General features: G+C 41.1%; 1 protein-coding gene across 7 annotated transcripts in view; it reads right to left on the reverse strand.

The window, feature by feature from the left end:
• angel2 (angel homolog 2 (Drosophila)) overlaps positions 1-16553 on the reverse strand; it is a 41946-nt gene extending 25393 nt beyond the window's left edge. Inside the window, exons 1-4 of one of the 7 annotated variants that reach the window (XM_078557046.1) lie at positions 15812-15984; positions 13640-13741; positions 10750-11357; positions 3616-3869 (exon numbers count right to left, since the gene is read on the reverse strand). In XM_078557046.1, the coding sequence (XP_078413172.1) occupies positions 3616-3869; positions 10750-11357; positions 13640-13704 (927 nt within the window). In that variant the 5' untranslated portion in view covers positions 13705-13741; positions 15812-15984. Of the gene's footprint in view, positions 1-3615; positions 3870-10749; positions 11358-12374; positions 12402-13639; positions 13745-15745; positions 15765-15811; positions 15988-16198; positions 16228-16494 lie in introns of those variants that run through there. The other 6 variants (XM_078557051.1, XM_078557048.1, XM_078557049.1 and 3 more) reach the window with 6 other exon arrangements.
• Between the last annotated feature and the right edge of the window lie 8106 nt (positions 16554-24659).

Raw genomic sequence — 24659 nt, forward strand, 5'->3', positions numbered from 1 at the left:
CGGAGTTGGCAGCATACCTGCCGACAATTAAAAGGCCTATTAAGGCCATTAACAATATAATTGAAATAAATTTTTCACTGCCCGTCCAACTTTACGGTTGGTGGGCAGGTGAAAAGGGCAAGCAGCCTTTGCATTTTTTTGTGAAACCTCATCGAAAGGCAGGATGAGATTTTGATCCATCGTTAAAAAAGAACTAAAAAATTTTCATCCTAATTTCTAACATGTCCCTGCTCATGCGACAGCAGCAGCTTTCTCCTCACAGACATGCCAGTTCAGAAGAGCCAATAAACAGAGGTGTAGTTCGCTGGAGGCGATATCTGAAAGATAGGGTGTACAAGGAGAGGATCAACTTCCTGGACAGTCACACGAGGGGATGTTTTTTAAACATCTTAAAATGCTTTATTTTTAATTTTTTATATCTGCATCTCCCTGAGGCAGTTCTGTGCCTCAGGGAGCTTTTCCTGCACGCACTTGCGCGAAGTTCCCTGTTCGTTGGCCTCCCTCCCCCACCACACAGGGAGCACTGAACCATGTGTTTCAAGCTGAGCGGGCCTTAACTGGTCCACCAACGTGAAATTATGGTCCGGCCCTGATCACGGGTGGCAGTCGGCTACCCGACGGCTCCTGCCGAGGGCAAAATCCTGCCCATTAGCTTTGGAACATTTTTAAGAAATTGTTCTGGCTGCTACCTTGTTTGTCATTAATTTTTAATATTGAACTCTATTTAAGATTTCTGACAACACAAAAAAATTACATAATTCACAATAAGTATTGGATTTAGATCTGTTTGAAAGGTCTTCATTGAAACTTCAATTTGGAAGTCTTCTCCAGTCTCAAATTTCAGCAATTCCATTTTCCTGCTAATCTTTTGTACCCACTTTCTACTTAATTTTCTTCCACAGCTGGTATCTTTCTTCTTTGCTTTTTCACTATCACAGATTCTATATTATCTTGTATTTTAAACTTTTTTTTTTAAAAACAAGTTATTCAGTATATTAAACCCATTCGTTGCCACTTGCTGTCCCTCGATTAGAGGATGACATCTACCAAGAGCCACAGGTTTCTGCCATGGGTCTTCATGTGACTGAACAGGCCAATCCTCGACCCACAGATCTTTGGGCACACGGGGCAGGGTGTCTCACGAGGTAGTGGGAATCGGAGTGTAGGATTTGCTTCCTTTCTTTCCTTCTCCACTGCCACTCTGCCTTATCATTAAGACTTTATGACTCAGTGTGATGCATATTGATGGATAAATTGTTTTCATTTTGAAGATTTCTAGCAAGTTCCTCCCACTCACTAAAGTCAATGCCGCCGCACTTCAAGGAGAGCTTCAAAGCACCGTTGAAGCGTTTTAATTGTTCTCCCTGGGACACTGGGCCATTTGAGAGTTGAGAAAACAGGACCTGGTGGGGGGATTGGGGAAGACGTTTTTTGGTTATTCCGACAGTATCCAGCTCACCGAAGTTGGTTTTGCAGTTTTCCCTCAATGCTTGTGGAGCTGGCTTCACGTTTGTTTGACGGTCCTCCCATTTTACTCACTTTCCTGGCCTGATTAGGTAATTAACCCGCTTCTTGCACAGAATCGAGGACCATGGCGCCAAACACTTGCAGCTCACTTCCTACGCAATATCTAGCCACGCACACCTGTTCTTGGTAGCAAGTTTTTTCCTCCTGTTGGCAGGGAGGCCTGTCTCCCTGCAGGCCCTTACAGACTGTAGCATCAGATCTAGAGAGGCATCAGTGAAGCGAGGCGGAGACTTGCCACATTGTTACTCCACAATGACACTTACTTCCTCTGCCCCCCGACCTCACCAATCCACCAATTGTCATCTTTGCAGTAACTCTTTAAATAGTTTATAGATAAATTTGACTCATGCAGATTATCGTTATGCCTGCTCACGCTAATTGATTGGGAAACCTGGAAGTCAAATGCAAGTTCAATGGCTGGATTAAAACCTACTAACAGCTGCACTGCAATCGCTTGCAGGTTCCCTGTATGCTGTTGGTCCCATCCAACCCATTCCCAGCATGTTACCACATCAAAATACCCCATATCGTGTCCAATTCTGGGCACCATACTTTAGGAAATATGTTAAGTCTTAGAGAGGGTACAGGGAGAATTACTAGAAAGGTACCAGGGATGAAAGACTTCCGTTAAGTGGAAAGACTGGAAAAACTGGGGTTCTTCTGCATACAGCAGTGAAGGTTAAGTGGGGATTTGATCGAGTTGTTTGAAATCACAAAGGGTTTTGAACACAGTAAATAAGGCGAAACTGTTTCCAGTTGTAGAAGGATCAAAAGCCAGAGAATACAGGTTTAAGGAAACAGGCAAAAGAACCAGGCACACATGAAAAAAAATACGCAGTAAATTGTTATGATTTGGAATGCATGACCTGAAAGGATAGTGGAAGCAGATTAAAAAATAAATTGCAAAAGGAAATTGGATAAATTGAAAAATTTGTTTTGGGAAAGAGCAGAAGTGGGGCTAATTGAATAGTTCTTTCAAAGAGAAAGTACAAATACGATGGACGAACTGGCCCCCTTCTGTGATATATCATTCTATGATTCTAAGTTAGCATACTCGACTACCCTATTCTGTTATGGTCTTGTTTAGTTTCTAGTTCTGACAAAAGGGTCTGCACCCAAAATGCTAACATATACACATGTGTCTTTACAGATGCTGGGATATTGAAAGATCTATGATATGCTTTTAATATTTGACTTTTTTGCTTCTATGTGAGAGTAGACAAGGTGTTGAAAAACTAAATTATTCATTTTAACAGTTCAGGTCGATTTGTTTGTTTGCTCCTTCCACTTTTACACCAGCATGCATCATATATTAGAAATAATTGCAAAATACACATTTCATCTATTAATTTTAAGTTTTTTTTACCCCCATTATGAGAAGGAAACAATAATAAGAACATAAGAAACAGGATAGGAATAGGCCGTACAGCCCCTCATGGCTGATCCAATCTTGATCCCAACTCCACTTGCTTGCCCTGATTAGGTCATTAAACTACTTCCAAGTTGCTCTATAACACAATTGATTTGCCTTCTGCTCTTCTTCTCCAAAGGAATATTCAAGTTTAAGAATAGGAACTCCATGAATGTGAATGGGCATAAATTGACCAGTGCACAATACAATACACCAATGCACTGCATTACTGAACAGCTATAGCAAGTGTCACTTTCCGTCTATATCAACCTCCAAACCAAATTCTCTATTTCTTCTCTCCTTAAATAAGTTACTTATGTCCGAGTACATGTCCAGAGGCACAAGCCTCTTTGACTTACCCAAGAAACTATTTTTTCAAGTGTAAATTCCAACACTGGGCATCATCTTGGTATTTAACAATAAAATCAAAAGCCAAGACCAACCCTGTGTCCTTACCTGATGCATCTTTTCAGTGTGGGTGAGTGAACAGAAGTAAGCAAGAACCCTGGCTGATTCTTCCTTAGGCCAGGGATACAGAGGCAAATTGTGTTTCTCTCCTTCCCGTTGCCCTAGCAAAGGTCAGCTTTAAGAATTTCCCAGTTTGTATGGTACATCACCATGAAATGCATTTATGCATTAAACCTTCGGGAAGATGTACAGGTAATTGAACTACTTACATCTGCATCCAACTGTTTCAGTTCCTTAAGGATGTTGGGAAATCGGAATCCCCACTGCAACAAGGGCTGACTGCAATGTTTATACAAGTGACCATTGTCCTCCAACAAATCCTGTGCCAGAATATTGTACGACATCACTGAAAAATCAAAAACTTCCTTCTGCTTTCCATTTGAGGTTTCTTTTGATTCACTAGTACCTTGGTTGCTCTTGTACAATGAAGTAAAATCCTCCCATTTTCTATGTACTGCCCCTACTGGAAAGAGATTACAAATGAGAAAAACTAAATTGCAGCATTCTACAGCATAATTACACAGCAATGTTATGTGCTTGTTCTTCATTAAAATCCTTGTTTTCAGGTACTATCTTAATGGCAATAGTCGAGAATGCTCCAATTTATTTTGACAGAGTGGTTTCAGGGATATTGCAATGAGTAGTGGAGGCCAAGAGTTTCCCATTTTCCAGAGAGAGAGAAAAGGGGGACACACAGCCCACCTTGGATGATGTACATATACCTCTTAAGATAGGCAATTATAGAATGTCCCAATTAATGCCTGGGAACGGATCTCCTCTTGGATGAAGATGACAATTGTTGCAGGAGAAGAAATGGGGAAAAAAAAAGTTTTGCAAATATAAAAAACTAGTTAACTAGTGTTAACCCCATTGATATTCCAATCCCCGGAGCTTGGTTTTGGATAAACTGCAGCAGCCTAAATAAGAAAGTAGTTTGGTAATTCAGTAAATTTACTATAGTAATATCACATAATCGACAACTTATATTTATATAGCACCTTTAACATAATAAACATTTCTGAAGCATTTCATAGGAGAATTGTAAAACAAAATACGACATGCAGCAACATGAGGAGGTATTAGGCCAGATGACCTAAAGCTTGGTCAAAGCAGTAGGTTTTAAGGAGTGTCTTAAAGGAGGAAAGCAAGTTAGAAAGAGACAAAGAGGAGTAGGGAGGGTATTCCAAAGCTTAATTCCAAAGGGCTGAGGCAACTGAAGGCATGGCCACAAACAGTGGAGCAATTAAAATCTGGGATGCTCAAGAGGCTAGAATTAGATAGCAGCAGATATCTTGGAGGGTTTTGAGGCTGGAAATTACAGAGGAAGGGATAAGAGAGGCCATGGGGATGTTTGAAAACAAGAACGAGAATTTTAAAAGCAAGACATTGCTTAACCCAGGGCCAATGTAGGTCAGGGAGCACAGGGGTGATAGGGGGATGGCACTTGGTGTGAGTTAGGACATGGGCAGAGTTTTGGATAACTTCAAGTTTACAGAGGGTAGAATGTGGGAGACCAGCCTAGTGTGTATTGGAACAGTGAGGTTCAGAGATAACAAAGCCACGAATGAGGATTTCAGCAGCAGATGAACTGAGGCAATGACAAAATCGGGTGATGTTACGGAGTTGGAAATAGGCGGTCTTAGTGATAGATGAGCTTCTGACCACATGTTTGCACTCAGGATCAAATATGACACCAAGGTTGTGGACAGACTGGCTTAATCTCAGACTGTTGCCAGGGAGAGGGATGGAATCAGTATCTAAGGAATGGAGTTTGCAGTGGGGCTGAAAATAATGGTTTCAATCTTTCCAATATTTAAATGTAGGAAATACCTGCTCATCCAGTGCTGGATGACGGATAAGCTGTCTGATAATTTAGCAACAATGGAGAAGTCACGAGATGTGATGGACATGATTAAAATATCATACACATTACTGACACTAAAAGATGCAAATTTCAGAGAGCTCTTTAATACTACTTAACTACTTCAGAAAATTTTAGGTAGCAATAATTGCTTTGAGAATAATGAGGCCATCTGGAGAAACAAATGTCTGCCCATCTGTTTCTGTTGATACAGTTGCCAGTTGGTCTCATTATGAATGACTGACTGAACTCCAAGTCTCACTAATGGAATCAGCTCAGCAGGGTTCTGTTCACAAAGGTTGAAGGGGAGGGTTCACTCTGACTGATTGACAGCCTTGTGTTTATAATAAGTTATTATTTCTTTGATGTGGCTTGGTGTGACTTTTCAATGTCTGTATGTTTATTTGGACATGTTTAAGAGGTATGGAGTGAGGTAAAGCTTCTGTTATTGATACGATGAATGTCTGTATTTGATTGCAGCTTTTACACCCTATAAAATTGTCAGCCTTATTCCAAAGGAGATTTGCTTAATGAGCATTTCAAAAACTTGCCAATGTTATTTTATGGCTCACTAAATCTATACATAGTGCATACTGGGCGAATGAGCATGGAAAATGCAGGGAGGTCATGGAAAGGGCATAGGGGTAATGGAAGGCGCATGGCGGGAACATGGAGCACATGAGGGTGCATGGGTAAGACGTTTTAAACTTACTTGTCAAAATGTTCTCAAATCCAGACTATGATTCAGGTCTCCTCTCAAGGCCTGTAAACCATAAGTCCTCTGGAAGCTGGCTGGACTCCATGAAAATTTCAGAGTGGGGTTATGAGATGCCTAACCCAGCTATGGAACCAGCCAGGTTGGGAGTGCAGGGGGCAGGGCTGCTATCTGTGCACTTATCCCACGCTGGTGAAAATTGCCAGGAACAGGAATGGGAGCAGGAATCCTGAAATCAGGTCTCACTCACCATTTTAAAGGCATCCGGAGTCATTCTGACTCAGAAAATCCGGGCCCTCATTTTTTGTCTAAAAATCCCTCAATAACTTGTTGAAACCCAATCTCCAGATGCTTCTTCCATCTCTACACCCATCAACTTCTTCAGCCATTTGATTCCAATGTTTAATTTATTATGTGCTCCCTCTGCTCTGTAGGCCTCATGAGAGCACTCTGCCTAAATCTATCTTTTCGATTGTAGTTCCTAAAATTTATCTGCCTTACTTGGTGTTCATTTCCATTGTGTATCTGTGAATTGTATTGGAATATTTTGTTAAAAGCTTTAAATTTAAATGGTGTAACACCAAGTCTCAATATCATCCTTTCTGGATACTTGTAGCACATGTAAAGCCATTCCACCAAATTTCTAACCAGTTACAGCATACAACTTTTCAGTGATTCCTCATATGTACCTCCTTAAAGGGACAGCTATAGGTCTATGAACTGACAAGAAAACTAAGGACTATTCCAAGAAAAAACTGTTAGAATGCACTTAAATTTGTCTGTGATCTTCACATCACGTTAAGTGCTCTAGGTCCTGAGCCAATATTGAAAGTTTGCTATTCATGTCATTAACCATGAGGTGCATGAATAGGAATGAAAAAAACGTGGACAATTTAGGATGCGGCATACGCTCACAAGGTGGTAGCCAAGACACTCACATCACATTACCAATGTCTGTTAACCCAGAGCTACATAATTTTTGACATTTACCATATTCTGCCAAGCCCTTTTCTATGGACATTTCTTGTCCCTATATTAAAACGCACTAATTTAAAGATAGATGCAGGCATGCCAGGATACTGCAGCAATTGATGGTACATGCATTAGATTCAAGAGCTGAGCATATGGTGCATAGGATGCTACTCAATTGCATGGCATTGTTATGCACAGCTGAGAACTGCAGCCTCAACTTCTCCATTTACTCTTGGGATGGCACTGGCACTTTTGATAGTTAGAAAAATCTTATCGCGATCATAAAGAAAGAGTCAGCAGATTAATTGCAGCATCCTTAGAACATAAAGAATTACACCATAGCTAAATAGCTTTAATGGCATGTAGCAGGAGTGGTGGGGATGCGGGGGGGAAGCAAGTGTGTCCATCCAAACAGCAAATTTGGTGCCTTTACTCTCATTTCAGCATGAAGCCCAATAAACTACTCCACTTCTTCCTGGAAGTTAGGAAGCTAAACTTATTCTGAAATACGTTCAAAGGTGCTCATTATAACCTATTCCACACCACATATAGGAATTAGTAGCAACAGCAACTTAAACAGTTCTCATTTTACCCACCCATTCAACCCAGTTTCTCAACCTTCATTTACGAAAAATCATCTACCAGTACAAGATCTTTCAGAACCTCAAGACATTCACAATGCGGTTTTCTGTAGTCACTGTGCACTTATGGATACAGCATCCCATTTGCATCCATATTTGGATGACTAGTTGGTCAGGTCGTTGAAACTGTTGCTCAACACCTTCCCTGCGTTTCATAATCATTGCGCAAAAACATATTTTTTCAGGATGCAATTTTGTTTGGTCCAAAAGAAGGAGTTCTCAGAAAGACTTGCTATAAATAGAGCTGGTATATTTATAGCTAGTGCATGTATGGTCAGGATCACCACATCTCATGGGTGGGACCTCATAGCAGGAAGACAGCAAGGAGGAGAAAAAAATAAGATTCTACTCCCAGAATCAGAATACTCCAAATTGACATGAATATTGAACACCAACAAACAATAGGATGAAAATCTTATTAGTGATAGCTGATTAGCTCCCATAAAACATTCACAAATAGGGTTATAAAAGATAAAACACTTGTTGATAGAAGTGAAATCTTTTGGCCTGTAACCCTTCCCATTCCCAAAAACTATTATTAGTGATCCTGTACAGCATTGTCCACCTTTACGGCAATAGGTGCAAAATAAACTAAAAATGATTTTGAGAATCATGACCATATTTTTGATACAATTTAATATCAGTGTACTAAAACACTCATCAGGACAGCAAAGAAACATTTATTGCAAAAATGTATCAGCATAGAGAATGGACCAGGTTTTACTATCAAAATATCTGCAAGGCTAATGCTGCTCTCTGTCAATTATGTCTAGGTGGTACAGGAACTTCAGGCAAGGTCAAATGCCAATATCCAAAGCTTGCTGTCCGAGTTACGCTGCTCCACTGTTAACATTGCAAAAGCAGCAATTCACTGTCTGACTTACTGTTGGTATGAACTGAATGTCATAATGTTGCTGTATTTGCAATGTACATACCAGCTAAACTCACCACAGCAAGTTTTGTGTTGTTATTTAAAGCACAAGTAACCTTTGAATGATATGATTATTAATTATTTTCAATGATCCTCTCTGTCACTGAAAATGTCCCATTACAAGTGTAGAGTCACATTAATTCAGGTATTAATCTGTGTTCAGCTTTTTCACAATTCCACTTTAATTATCTCTAATAATCAGTTTTCCAGTGCTTTCCAGTACTGAAACGGCCCTTATCAAAGCCACAAATGACTTTCTTCGTAACTATGAGCATGGTAATCTATCTCTCCTTATCTTTCTCAACCTAACTTCAGCCTTCAACACAGCAGACCACAGCATTCTTCCACACCTCTCTATCATTCAGCTGGGCGGAACTGCCCTTGCTTGATTGCATTCTCATCTATTGAACTGTAGCCAGAGAATCACCTGCAATGGTTTCTCTTTTCACTCCTCTACTGCTACCTCTGGAGTCCCTCAAGAATCTATGCTTGGCCCCTTCTATTTTCCCTCTACATTTTGCAAATTGGCGACATAAAATAAATACACATCAGGCTCCACAGATACTGATGACAACCAGTTCTATCTTACCAACACCTCTTTGGAGTGGTCCACTGTCTTTAATTTGTCACACTTCTTGTCCAAAATCCAATATTGGATGAATAGAAATTTTCTCCAACTAAATACTGGAAAACTTGGAGTCGCTGTCTTTGGTCTCTATCTCAGATTCAACCACTGTTTTCATCCCTGGCAACTGTCTAAAGCTGAGCTAAATGGTTCGTAATCTTGATGTTGCATTTGATCCAGAGGTGAGCTTTAAAAACACATCTCTACTCCATCACTAAGAATGTCTACTTCCACCTACGTAACACTGCACAACTCTGAACCTGCCTAAGCTCCTTAAAGCCTATATGTTCAACAAAGCTTTTAATCATCTGTTCTGATATCTTCTTCTGTGGCTCAGGATCAAAAATGTTTTATTGATATTGCTCTTAGTAAAACATCCCAAGTACTTAACATGTTAAAGGCACTATATAAATGCAAGTGTTGTTGATTGTTATGGGAGATTTAAAGAATGATAAATTTAAAAAATATATAGTTTTTAACTTTTCCTTTGTCTCATTTCCCTGTCTCTCAATCCAATGTTTCTTTCCTTTATTTATATTTTTGGGGCTGATTTAATATTGAATTTACCCATTATAATTTACACTTCTCAGTCCTCACACTGAATATCTCTCAATTCTTCAGTCTGATTGGTTAAGGAGATATAGTTGGCTACCTTTTTCACTCAGGTCCCTAATGCCCTGTTTTCCTCACTGTGACATCAGCTTACACTTTCAGCAACTTAGTGGGCCAAAAAGGTTGCAAAGGCAAGTCTAACCAATGGCAGATAATGTCACATGCCATTACAGAAAATTCTAACCCATTTTATTCACCTGGCATAAATCTTTAAATGGGGGAAAGATTTGGGGTGATGTAGTGTTCATATTAAAAATAGGGCATGTGGTCCCAAAAGTACTCATGGAACTATACACCAAAGTTTCACTCAAAAAAAGGACAAAACTACTAAAATAGAATTGTATCTTCTGCAAATTTACAGTTGCTGTGCCAACTAGAAACACAACCTAATGAATAAAAAACTCAACTCCTTAGAAAGTGTTAGCAACTCCTTCTGCACAATCTTTAATTGTACAAAATAGTTAAGCAGGTACCCTAAATATAGTGAAATTCAGTAAAGTTTAAGCTTTTGGAAAACTTCTGGAAGCTCTGTTTCTCCCATCCCAACACACATTTCAATATGATGTTTAACCAACTTTATGCAAACTCAGGGTCATTCCTGTACTCACTTCCAGTTTTAATGTTTCTTTCTTGAATAAAAGTTTTTTTTTTATAACTATACAAATAGTGGGGGGCCAGTAAAATTCATTTAAGATTTTTACAACAAACTGAAATAAAAACCTTGCCCAAAGCCCCAAGAGCTTATAAGCATGCTTATAAAAGAGAGCTTCCTAATTTTGATCATAGAACAACATTGTCATTTCATCCCTCGCTGTAGTCCTTGAGATCTTGGAGAGAAGGCAAGCCTCTTGTGAGTACAGATAGATATATTTCATAAAGGAATTGCCATTATATTTACAGATATTATTCTAAATCATTATTTTCCTTCATCATGAGATATTTTACATCAGAACAGATTAATTGGATTAAATATTAATCAGTGTTACCTTTTAGGTATGTAGTTTCTTGATCTTCTTTGGAGACACATGAATTTCCCACTTCATTGCCTGGAAAAGTAATATTGCCAGAATTCTCCTGTGTTGCACGATTCGTGTTATCTGATTCTGAAGGGCTCCGTTCTGTTTGATTTGTTGGATCATGCTTCCTTCGTTTAGATTGAGGGCTACTGTCATTTGGCTCCATAGAACAATGAGATGATTGATTTATTGAATAAGAAGTAAAACCTTGTTGTGAAGATCTGCCTCTTGTCCATGAACCACTATAAAAGTTCAATGGTGGTCTCCAATGGAAAAATGGTCGCCAGTGGAAAGGGGGTCTCCAGTGGAAAGGGGGGGGTTGCCAGTGGAAAGGGGGGGGTTGCCAGTGGAAAGGGGGGGGTTGCCAGTGGAAAGGGGGGGGTTGCCAGTGGAAAGGAGGTTGCCAGTGGAAAGGAACAGGATTCCCAAAACCTTGTAGATTCAATGTCTCAGGAGCAAAACCGGATGACCACCGAGGACAGGAAAGGTTTGAGGTCCTATGGAACCATTGTGGGATTTCTGAGCGGACTATGCAGCTCCTGCCAAAGCTTTGCAGATGATGAGTAAGCATGTGGTTGCTAGAAAACACAAACACATATCATCTACTTAATATTTCATAAAGGATATCTCATCAAAACAAACTGTGGAATTTACATCTAAAATCAAATAAAAGTTGTAACAAAGTGAAAAGATGAATATTGTAATTTCTAAATATGACAGTGAAGCCTTGAAATCATTTGTATTCATCGTTAACCTGTTTAATTACTATAAGGATTTGCAGAGCAGTGTACAGTGCAAGTAAATTTTGAAGAACTAATTTCTGAATCAATCTGCAAAATTTGCTATTTCATCAGGAAATGAAATGAAAAATTTTAAATTAAATAGCATGCATTCATCTGGAAGATTTAAATAGAGAAAATATAAAAAAAATGAAAGAATGAGAGATCACTGTAAAACTAATGCAGAAAAACTGCAAATGCAGGAAAACAAATTAAAACATTTGCATTGTGGAGTCAGAATCAATGTCCCCAAATTTTCCTGAAAGCAACCACAAGTTTATTTTTACTTCATTCTGGAGCTAGCATCATCAGCAATTGAGGGTGATACGGATAGGGTGATCACTGATGAACAGGTTGGTCTTTTCTTGCCCCTTCTTTTTCAATAGCTCTCTTCAGAAATGCAAATGCTGTTTTCGGTGCCAGGCACAACATCAAATCAGTATGCACAACAAATTTGTACACGCCTTTACAGCTTAGGCATTTCTCCAACAGCTAAATGAAACAAAATTTTGTCCATTTTTACTCCCTTTTGAAAACTAAAATCTAGACGGCAGACAACAGTTTAACTTTATTGAATTGAAACAGGCTGTTGCTGTTTTGTCAAACATGGCAGACTATTAAATTTACCAACCCAATCCTCTCAAGATCCCAAGAAAATTTACACGATGCCTATTCTATTCATGGAACTCCAGTGACCTTTGCAAGATATTGTAAACAGAGGGTATGAAGCTTGTGTGAAAAGGCACTCTGTATGGAAGATACAGTATGACCAAAAAATGGATTTAAAGAAAAACGCACTACAAGCCATGACCAAACCTGAAGTTTTGTTTTCATCCAAGCTTGACATTTCTATCTAAAAAAATAGGACGCAAAAGTGAAACATTTTATACACCTAACCAACATCACCAAAAATAAATTTTGGTCATTTATCACATTGCTGTCTGTGAGACCTTGTTGTGTGCAACTGGCTGCCATTTCCTACATTTCAATAGTGATTTCATTTCAAAAATACTTAATTGGTTCTAAAATGCCATGGCACATTCTGAGGCTGTGAAAAGCAACAACGTTGAAACATTTTGAAAATGCCCACGCATATGCAATATACTTTTTTTTAATCCAAGTTAATTTTTAGGTTGCAGCTGATTCAGCTTAGCAAAGTCTTCAAAACTCAGGAATATCTATGGTTTCAGTTTGACAAGGATCAGCTAATGGGCAAGGTCAGTGTTTAAATAGAAAATTTTTGAGTTTCATGTTAACTGAACACAGCCACAATGGCATTGAGATCAAAAGATAATTCAATTAATATGAATGCGATCCCAATACGTAACTTGAAAGCGATGAAAACATTTCTATATTTCCAGTTCTGATGAAAAGTCATCATTCAAAATGTTAACTGCTTCCCTCTCCACCAATGCTGCTAGACCTGAGTCATTTTTTTTAACCTTTTTGTTTTTATTTCTATACTCCATGGCTATATTTAAATAGGGAATTCACATCTATCGTATTAAACAATAGAAAACAAAACATGAAATTGTGAAAAATCACAACTTATATAAGTGCTTTAACCAAGTCCTTGTGATTGCATTAGATTTTTTTGTATAATTTGGCCCCATCAAAAAGTGTATTTATTCGTATTCTGTACATCAGCTGAATAAATTGAAAGATTGTACGCTGTCCCAGATCAAACTAGATGGGGAAGAAAAAGTGCGCTGTCCAAGGTTGTAATGAGAAAGGAGTGTTAGCCAGGATTCCCTAATGCTATTAAGTATCTAAGCTAAAAATGTGCAAAAGGCATTATTAGCTCAGCCTCACACTGGTTACTGTCACTCACTGCCCAGAACCACACAGGATTACCTGCAGCCCAATACTCATAGCCCTGTAAAGCTCTACAATTTCAGAGGAAGACTAGCACAAGGAAGGAAGACTAGCACAAGGAAGGAAGACTAGCACAAGGAAGGAAGACAAGCAACAATATGGTAGGGACTAAAAAGTGTAGCGTTTTGTGCTAATTTAATGCTGGACCTTTCCATTTGAAAGATTATGCTAGTTCGTGTGGATATTAACACTAAGTGAATTCCTACCCTCTTATGTTCTGTGTATTCAGCCTAGCAGAGTACCCAAAAGGTGTGAATCTGTTGGCATTCATTCTTCAAGAACTGCAGCAGAAACTGTTCTTCCAGGAGCTACTGAATCAAACCCACAAGACAATATACAAAAAAAATTAAAACAAAAAAACTATAAAAGTTTTACATATCTACCATTTAATTATACAATTTTTATTTATTCTTTCATGGCATGAAGGCATCAGCCTTTGTTGCCCAACCCTCTCTCTTGGCAGTCCCTCAAAGCAACGAGGAAGCTTGCCACTAAGTAAATCTGTGGCAAGCACCTGCATGTGGAGTCTTTTAACGTGGGAAGGCTGCTGCACTACAGCTACCACAATGTTGCCCATCCCTAATTGCCCTTGAGAAGGTGGTGGTGAGCCAACTTCTTGAACCACTGCAGTGATACTCCCACAGTGATGTTAGGACTTTTCTGTAGTGGCCTGGTACAACTGAGTGGCTTGCTAGGCCATTTCAGAGGACAGTTAAGAGTCATCCACATTACTGTGGGTCGGCAGTCACATGCAGGCCAGACCAAGAAAGGACAGCAGATCTCTTTCCTTAAAAGAGCATTCGTGACAATGATGGTTTCATGGTCACCATTACTATGGCTGGCTTTCAATTCTAGATTTAATAATTAATTGAATCTAAATTCCACCCACCAGCTGTGATGAGATTTGAACTTGTATCCCCCAGGATATTAACTTGGGCCCCCTGATTACTAGTCCAGTGACATTACAACTACGCAACCATCTCCCCACTTCAATTTTATCAGTCTTTATTGTTGGAAGGATCATGGAATTCCTACTAACTAGATGTGTTGGGAAATTAAATTCAAACTGAGCTGCATTTATTTTTGTGCAGAGATGTATCACAAATAAGGATATAATTTAACCAAAATCAGCTGGTCACTCTCACTCGAAACACGGCACTTGGCTGCTTTGTTCCAGTAAAAACACTGACTCAAATCTCCCGATCAGGGTCAGTGTTAATTGATGATGTCTGCAAAGATTTCTGTGACCCAACCCTTTTTATGAATTTTCAGCCATATCTTCTGATGCCAGCTGAAGCAGCAAAGGGTTTGTGCAGGCTCTCCAGGAGGAGGCTGTTGGATGCAAGGAGAGATGGAAGGGCAGACATGCCCCTTTTCATAACAGCAATTGGGTAAATTTTTAAAGGTCCAAGTCTTTCAGGAGGTGAGTTAAGTGAATGGTGTGGTGGGGTAGTTGGGTCAGGGAGCATAGTGGAGTCTAGTTTGGGGGGGGGGGGGGGGGGGGGGTGATGAAGGGCATGGGGCAGTGGATATCAGAACATTGGAAGTTTAAACTTCCCGGACAATTTCCGCATATGTCAGCGCATCAGGACGCTGCGGAAATCCTGACTCCCAATTTAGGTCCCAACTCAGATGATCCAGAGGCCGGAAAATTTGGGCCAATTAGGTAATTAGCCATAGTCCACAAAAACCATAGATATCTCTCTCCAATAGAGAGACAGTTGGTTAGAAAAAGCTTGAGGGGCACCACACCACAAACGTAGGAGAAGGCAAGGAGGCATAAACATCCCTTCCATGAATTCCAACTTTAGTAATAATTCTTTGTTCTTCTATTTAACTTTTGTAAACACTAAACATTTTGAGGAGAAACGTTGATTCTCTGCTGTAAACATTTCAAGATTGGCTGAGTATGTGGGGCAGGACAATGAAAGGCTTGCATTTATAAAGCACTTTTCATGACCACCAGGCATCTCAAAGCACTTTACAGCCAACAAAGTGCTTTTGAAGTGTAGTCACTGTAGGGAACACAGCAGCCAAGATGCTCTCAGTGAATTCCCACAAGCACCAGTGTGATAACGACAAGATAATGCTTTTTTTTATCGTGTTGATTGAGGGCCTGGACACGAGGATGACCCCTATGCTCCCGCAGCACTGCCACTGGAGTGTCAGCTTTGATTTTTGTGCTCAAGCCCTGGACTGAGACTTGAACCCAGAATGTGATTCAGGAGCGAGAGTGGTATCACCTGAGCCACAGCTAACACTACTCACTGAGCAACAGGATGCAAAATTAAAAACAATAAACCACTACATACGGTGTCACCAACAGGAAGTTTTTGTGTTTACTTCAAATCCCATATTGGTGATGGTATGTCCTTAACTGTTCAATCAAAGTGGTGAGACGCCAGCCGCCCGATTGATCCAGTTCCCGCGTTGGCGGCTCCAGGCCTCGGCTTCTCTCTCCGATCGAAGGCCGCGGGGAGCGCAAAATGGCCGTGCGCTGGACATTCTGGGAGTTGTAGTCTACCAGTCCCGAGTAACCGCTTCTGGGCAGTGGGATGGCGCCACCCTAAAAACTACAGCATACACATGCGCGCCAATCATTACGGCATACCGCGAGGTTCAATCTAATAAACAAAATCTCAGCGCACGCAGAGCAAACAAAAATCAAAATACGATAATAAATTCAGGCCTTCATCCAAACGACAGATGTTTATTAGCTTAAGAATCAGAAGCAAAATAAGATATAAATTCTAATTTTAACTTACATGTGGAAGTACATAATGACTGAGCCGGTGTTATCCTGCGTGTCTAGCGTTGCCAATCCAGCAAAGATGACAATTGAACGAATCTTTTATAAGATTAACCTTTTTACCACTTTTCCAAGAGGTACCAAGTCTACTGAAAAGATGCGTTCCATTACAAGGGCCGGCTTAAAATAATACCCGAGGTATCATTAAAAATGATCGAGACAAACGTTTGCAAAGACACCCCAGACTCGATTCCGTTTAGTCATAATTAAATTCACTTTGATTTTTTTAAAACCCAATGTTGAAATACTCACCCTGCTACTTGCTTTTTCAGTTATTTTGGATATCTCATGGATTTGTGACGATTTGAAACGATCCTGCCCGAAAGACTTTTAATTTCTGCGTGAGATTACATTTCAAACGGATGCACGTTGATTATATTAAACGTACATGATTTAAATCCTCACTTATTCGCAAAAACATTCCCAATCAAATATTTTAATATATTTTAACCCGTGTGTTTTATGCCCGTTACAGTTACAATCGCATCGTGTCATGATGCTTAATGCATAACAAAGCTTCGTCAAGTAACATTTCATGCATAATAAAGGACAGTGGAGTAAATAAACCAGTGTTAACACTGTTGTTTAAAATTTTATCTCAATGAACCAACTAGCAATTAACAAAAGCTTTTGTATCGTTAAACGCTCCATAGCTAAGGATGAAGTGTATTTAAACATTTGCTAAAAGACTATTTGCTTTTTTTGACAAATACATAATACTGTTCCTGAATATTGTCCGTGCTTTGAAGTTCTGAAGAAGTCATCCGGACTCGAAACGTTGACTCTGTCTTTCTCTCCACAGATGCTGTCAGACCTGCTGAGTTTTTAAAATATTTTTTTCAAACATCTACGGGACCTTGCAGACTTCCCCGCTATACTCGCCATAAAGTCGTGCTTCGCTTTTGAATGGCCTAGTCCTAAATTTAATGTTGTACCTCTTGCTCTGGATTTGCCGAACAGATGAAGTAGTTTATTGAATCAATCATTCCTCTGAGAGACAACACAAACAATGGGCTTTTTAGAGAAATCCACCATTGAACAGATACTAAAACCATAACACATGGCATGCAAACCATGCGAATAACGTTAGTACTATATGTTAACAGAATTACTTGGAAAAACTCAGCAGGTCTGGCAGCATCGGCGGAGAAGAAAAGAGTTGACGTTTCGAGTCCTCATGACCCTTCGGCAGAACTGAGTAAAGTTAGGAGAGGGGTGAAATATAAGCTGGTTTAAGGTTTGGGGAGGGGGGGAGAGAGAAGTTGGGGGGTAGGTTGGTTGTAGGGACAAGCAAGCAGTGATAGGAGCAGATAACCAAAAGATGTCACAGACAAAAGGAACAAAGGGGTGTTAAAGGTGGTGATATTATCTAAGAAAATGTGCTAATTAAGAATGGATGGCAGGACACTCAAGGTACAGCTCTAGTGGGGGTGGGGTGGAAAGACTGACGACAGGGTATTACAGTTATAGATTTAAAAATAATGGAAATAGGTAGGAAAAGAAAAATCTATATAAATTATTGTAAAAAACAAAAGGGAGGGGGAAGAAACGGGAAGGGGGTGGGGATGGGGGAGGGAGTTTAAGATCTAAAGTTGTTGAATTCAATATTCAGCCCGGAAGGCTGTAAAGTGCCTGGTCGGAAGGTGAGGTGCTGTTCCTCCAGTTTGCGTTGGGCTTCACTGGAACAATGCAGCAAGCCAAGGACAGACGTGTGGGCAAGAGAGCAGGGAGGTGTGTTAAAATGGCAAGCGACAGGGAGGTTTGGGTCTTTCTTGCGGACAGACCGCAGGTGTTCTGCAAAGCGGTCGCCCAGTTTGCGTTTGGTCTCTCCAATGTAGAGGAGACCGCATTGGGAGCAACGAATGTAGTAGACTAAGTTAGGCATGGGCCCCAGCTATGCCTGTCTCTTTATGGGGTATGTGGAACATTCCTTGTTCCAGTCCTACTCCAGCCCCCTCCCACAACTCTTTCTCCGGTACAACGATGATTACTTCGGTGCGGCTTCATGCTCTCGTCGGGACCTGGAAAAATTTATTAATTTTGCTTCCAATCTCCACCCCTCCATCATTTTCACATGGTCCATCTCTGACACTTCCCTTCCCTTCCTTGACCTCTCTGTCTCAATTTCTGATGATAGACTGTCCACCAATATCCATTACAAGCCTACCGACTCCCACAGCTATCTCGACTACAGCTCCTCACACCCCGCTTCATGTAAGGACTCCATCCCATTCTCTCAGTTCCTTCGCCTCCGTCGCATCTGTTCTGATGATGCTACCTTCAAAAACAGTTCCTCTGACATGTCCTCCTTCTTCCTTAACCGAGGTTTTCCACCCACGGTCGTTGACAGGGCCCTCAACCGTGTCCGGCCCATCTCCCGCGCATCCGCCCTCACACCTTCCTCCTCCCTCCCAGAAACATGATAGGGTCCCCCTTGTCCTCACTTATCACCCCACCAGCCTCCGCATTCAAAGGATCATCCTCCGCCATTTCCGCCAACTCCAGCATGACGCCACCACCAAACACATCTTCCCTTCACCCCCCCGGCGGCATTCCGTAGGGATCGTTCCCTCTGGGACACCCTGGTCCACTCCTCCCTCACCCTCTACTCCTCAACCCCCACCTATGGCACCTCCCCATGCCCACGCAGAAGATGCAACACCTGCCCCTTCACTTCCTTTCTCCTCACCGTCCAAGGGCCCAAACACTCCTTTCAAGTGAAGCAGCATTTCACTTGCATTTCCCCTAACTTAGTCTACTGCATTCGTTGCTCCCAATGTGGTCTCCTCTACATTGGAGAGACCAAACGCAAACTGGGCGACCGCTTTGCAGAACACCTGCGGTCTGTCCGCAAGAAAGACCCAAACCTCCCTGTCGCTTGCCATTTTAACACGCCACCCTGCTCTCTTGCCCACATGTCTGTCCTTGGCTTGCTGCATTGTTCCAGTGAAGCCCAACGCAAACTGGAGGAACAGCACCTCATCTTCCGACCAGGCACTTTACAGCCTTCCGGGCTGAATATTGAATTCAACAACTTTAGATCTTAAACTCCCTCCCCCATTCCCACCCCCTTCCCATTTCTTCCCCCTCCCTTTTGTTTTTTACAATACTTTATACAGATTTTTCTTTTCCCACCTATTTCCATTATTTTTAAATCTATAACTGTAATACCCTGTCGTCAGTCTTTCCACCCCACCCCCACTAGAGCTGTACCTTGAGTGTCCTGCCATCCATTCTTAATTAGCACATTTTCTTAGATAATATCACCACCTTTAACACCCCTTTGTTCCTTTTGTCTGTGACATCTTTTGGTTATCTGCTCCTATCACTGCTTGCTTGTCCCTACAACCAACCGCCCCCCCTCAACTTCTCTCCCCCCCCCCCCCCCCCACCCCCGGCCCAAACCTTAAACCAGCTTATATTTCACCCCTCTCCTAACTTTACTCAGTTCTGCCGAAGGGTCATGAGGACTCGAAACGTCAACTCTTTTCTTCTCCGCCGATGCTGCCAGACCTGCTGAGTTTTTCCAGGTAATTCTGTTTTTGTTTTGGATTTCCAGCATCCGCAGTAGTTTTTTGTTTTTAGTACTATATGTTGCCTGAATTGATTAGGTAAAAGCTTTTGTTTCAATGGAAAGTACCTCCGACTTCTGTTACAGTTTCGAAAATCATGCCATTAATCAGAGAGCTTTATACCCAGACAAACTATTACTGGAGTACATAAAGCTTTCTTGCCACAATGTTATTTTTGCCAACTGTTAACTACATAATGATGTCAACAACAAAAGAAAAGTGGATGTGGGATCAGCCTAGGCATCAACTATATGCAGATTTGTACTTTGCTAACAATAGAGTAGCCTTGGCTAAAAATGTGGACACCGTCACTGAGGCTGTGCGAATTTTTGACCAAAGGGCATGTACCTTGGTCTCCAGGTCAGTTGGAATGTGAGAAATTAGAATTAGAAATCTATATGTATGTCAGTATATGTGGATGTCTATCTGTAGATCTAGACCCTTCAGTACCACTGCTGAAGCCTGTTTGTTTACTCAGTTTTTTGCTACCCTCCCCCGCCCCTCACGAAATTTTGCCACTCTAGGCAATGCACCGGGCCTGTGTACTTGCATGATCTACAATGATCACTCTACCACATATTTGAAGATTAAACATAGTTTGCTATCACAAAAACCTCTACAATGCATTTATAGTATTCATATTTAACTATGGTTCAGAAACATGAATGTGCACCAAAGAAATTAATGTATATAGATGGATTGATGGATTCAATTCTGGATCATTTTGTACGCTATAAAGGTTAAGTCTCAGTCTAACCCTGTTGAAGTGTTCACTACCAAACCGTCAACAGCATGAAAGAGATCACGAGGCCTTAATGCAGACGAGGCACAAGTGAAAACCCAGAACCACAATGGTTAGAAGAGGCTGGTAGCAACAACATCCTCTTGTAGATAAGCTCCCAGATGGCAGCTTGGGCTCTACTAAGTTTCCTCTGATTTTCATACTAAATCATTTTAAATATCCAGACAATGTTGTAAAAGCGTGGTTAGTGTATCTTAGAATCTGATCAGTAATTTGCAGTCATCAAGTGAACTAGTTCATTTCTTTATCTAGTTAATGATGCTGAAGGGAACTTAGCAGAATTGATGAATACAGATATCAAATATTTGTATTTCTCATTGAAATTAATTTAATTATATACACTTAAAAGCATGTACGTTTCTGTTAACCAAATAGTTTCCATGTTGAAATTTCTGTTAGTTATCCTTTTCTTCCCCTAAGCTATAATTGTCACCTTAATAACATTGTCACTTATGTGGCAAAGTTGGATAATCTGATTACCCTCAGGGATCAGAATCTTTGTGGTCTCATATATTGCATGATACAATTCACCAGGTAAGTAGCTGCAGAGTACTATGACTTAGCTGCTGAGTTTCCTTTGATCTCCATGTGGAAATAATTAATATAAAAGCAAAATACTGTGGATGCTGGAAATCTGAAACAAAAACAAAAATTGCTGGAAAAACTCAGCTGGTCTGACACATCTGTGGAGAGAAAGACAGAGTTGACATTTCGAGTCCGTATGACTCTTCGTCAGAACTAAAGAGAAGTAGAAATGTGGTGAAATATATACTGTTTAAGGGGAGTAGGACAGGTGAAGCTGGATAGAAGTCCAGTGATAGGAGGAGGCAAAGGAGAGATGCAAAAGATGCCATAAACAAAAGGTTAAAGGGGTTTGATAGTGGTGATACTGGCTAAAGGAAGTGCTAATGGCGACATTAAGAGTAAAAAGCAGGATGAGCAAGTGACAGATGGCCCTAGTGGGGGTGGGGTGAGGGGGAGGGGACGGTGTGGAAGAAAAGATAAAAATAGGCTAAAAGGTGGAGATAAAACAATGAACTGAAATACATTTAAAAAATAATAATAGAAATAGGTGGGAAAAATATATATGTATAAAAATAAATATTTGAAAAACGGGGATCAAAAAGGGGTGGGGATGGAGGAGAGAGTTCATGATCTGAAGTTGTTGAACTCAATGTTAAGTCCGGAAGGCTGTAAAGTGCCTAATCGGAAGATGAGGTGCTGTTCCTCCCGTTTGCGTTGAGCGTCACTGGAACATTGCAGCAGGCCAAGGACAGACATGTGGGCATGAGAGCAGGGTGGTGTGTTGAAATGGCAAGCGACAGGAAGGTCTGGGTCATGTTTGTGGACAGATGAAAGTTGTCACCCAGTCTATGTTTGGTCCCTCCAATGTAGAGGAGACCACATTTAGAGCAGCGAATCCAGTAGACCAAATTGAGGGAAGTGCAAGTGAAATGCTGCTTCACTTGAAAGGAGTGTTTGGGCCCTTGGATGGTGAGGAGGGGTGAAGTAAAGGGGTAGGTGTTGCACCTTCTGTGATTACATGGGAAGGTGCCATGGAAGGGGGTTGAGGTGTAGGGGGTGATGGAGGAGTGGACCAGGGTGTCCCAGAGGGTATGGTCCCTATGGAATGCCAACAGTGGGAGTGAAGGGAAGATGTGTTTGACGGTGGCATCGTGCTGGAGTTGGCGGAAATGGCGGAGGATGATCCTTTGAATGCAGAGGCTGATGGGGTGAAAAGTGAGGACAAAGGAGGACCCTAACATGTTTCTGGGAGGGAGAGGAAGGTGTGATGGCAGAGGCGTGGGAAATGGGTCAGACACGGTTGAGGGTCCTGTCAACCACCGTGGGTTGGAAACCTCGGTTAAGGAAGAAATAATTAATCTTGGCTTGACTTCTCCCATAGTGACATGGCAGCATTCTGATGTCAGGTGTTTACTACACAGGAAACTGTAAACAGAGAGTTTGCCCTTCACTTTGTCAAAGCAACTTGGAGAAGCAGTTCAGCGCCCTTCCCTGTCAGATTCTTTTATTCATTAGAGGTCACTTCCTGTTTCTCTCTGATTGTCTCTTTTCCTTTTGTGGTACGAGCTTTCCTTTTAGTTGTCCTCTTCTTTATCATGGGGCAGGGAGACATTTTGTAGAACCTCTGCTGAAGATTAAATTATTGTGTAGAATACACGATAATTTTGCAACACTTGTAAAACCAAAGAGAAGAATGAATAATGGTGATTTTATTTCGCACATTATGTTTACGTAGCCTCCAGACTATATATTAAGAATGCTTACCTCAAAGCTTGCAGAAAATACAAACAACCTCATGGCCCTGTTCATTCAGAACATAAGCAATGAGAAAATAATAAGGCCTGAGATGAGATAGATAAGGGGCATATGCCGCATTTTAAAAATAAACGTGATGACTAAAATTCACAGATACAACAAAATGCATGCAAGACTTCAAGGGCTAACTTTCTTTGTTCTGCACAGGCTGTTTGTTGTACTATGCAGTAAATTCAAGATTGCAGCACAGTTGTGCATGAGCACATCTTAAAGGGAATGTTGGTTGTGCACAGCCTATTTGTTGCACTGCGCAGTGGATTCGGGTCTGCTGAATGGCTGCGCATGCATAGTGCTTAGAGGAAACATTGGGCACAACAATAATTACTATATGATAAACATTGCATAATTCAGGTGAGCACAACTGTGATTCCGTTGGAGGGGGAAATAATTTGATGTAGCACCTGGACCTGCTGAGTTTCTACCCTACTGAAAGTTTGCCAGAAGATGTCACTCCGAGGGGATGAATATAGGGCAGGATGGATGCTTCTTCTGCCCACTCCTATTACAATGCTCTGGCAGTTTGTGGGCATATTTGGGTAGTTCCTGGGCTTCCCCAGGAGTCTGTTTGCAGACCTCTTGATTGGTCCAATAGAACTAAAATTTGCTCAGAGCTGGGTGGACTGTATTGGGGCCCATTGAAGATCCCATTAAAGGAGAGATGAGCACTCATCTACATTCTACCTTGGTGACATTGTCTGAAAACGCAACTTCAGTTTTCTTATGAATGCTGATGACACCCAACTTTACCTCATCACCACCTCTCTCAATACCTCCACTTCCCCTGATTTGTCAGGTAGTTTATCTGACATCCAGTATTTGAGGAGCAGAAATTTCATCCAATTAAATATTGGGAAGACTGAAGACATTGACTTTGATCTTCAACACAAATTCTGTTCCCAGACACCATGAGTCTCCTGTGCCACCAACTCCGTGAGTCTCCTTGCCACTGTTTGAGGCTGAATCTGATCGGTTACAAACTTAGCACCCCATTTGACCCTGAATTGAGCTTCCAGCATCACTACTCTCTCTTTCACCAAGACTGCCTACTTCCACAGCTGTGACATTGCCCTTGGCCACTTCTGCCTCAACTTACCCACTGCGTAACCCTCAAACCTCATACCTCAAGGCTCAGCTACTTCACTACTATCCTAACCAACTTCCCATTTGGAAGCTCATAAACTTGACTTTATCCAAAACTCTGGCGCTGTACCCTAACATGCACAAAGCCCCATTCACCCATCAACCCTGTGCTTGACCTATATTGGTTCCTGGTTCAGCAACACCTCAGCTTTCAAATTCTCAGGTCTCACCATGCCCTTAACCCTCCCTAGCTCTGTAACCTCCTGCGTCCTTAGAACCAATGTTCTTTCTATACTTTGTTGTGTGCAGCCTGTTTGTTGAACTGCACAGTTCCTTTATGATTGCTGCATGGCTGCGCTTGCGCACATGTTAAAGGGAACTTTGGTTATGTTGGGCCATTACAACCCTTTGGGATCTCAGTGCACCTACAAATTTGGCCTCCTGTGCGTCCCCTATTTTCTTTGCTCCACCATTGGCTAGTGTGCTTTCAACTGCCTAGAACCTAAGCTCCAGAATTCACTGTCTAAACCTCTCCACCTTCCTATGTCTCTGTCTTCCCTTAAAAAGCTGTTTAAAATCTACCTCTATTGCTGCTCCTGGTGTCTCCTTTTAAATTTTGTTTG

Source organism: Cetorhinus maximus, chromosome 14, assembly GCF_964194155.1.
Source record: "Cetorhinus maximus chromosome 14, sCetMax3.hap1.1, whole genome shotgun sequence".
Taxonomy (NCBI): Eukaryota; Metazoa; Chordata; class Chondrichthyes; order Lamniformes; family Cetorhinidae; genus Cetorhinus; species Cetorhinus maximus.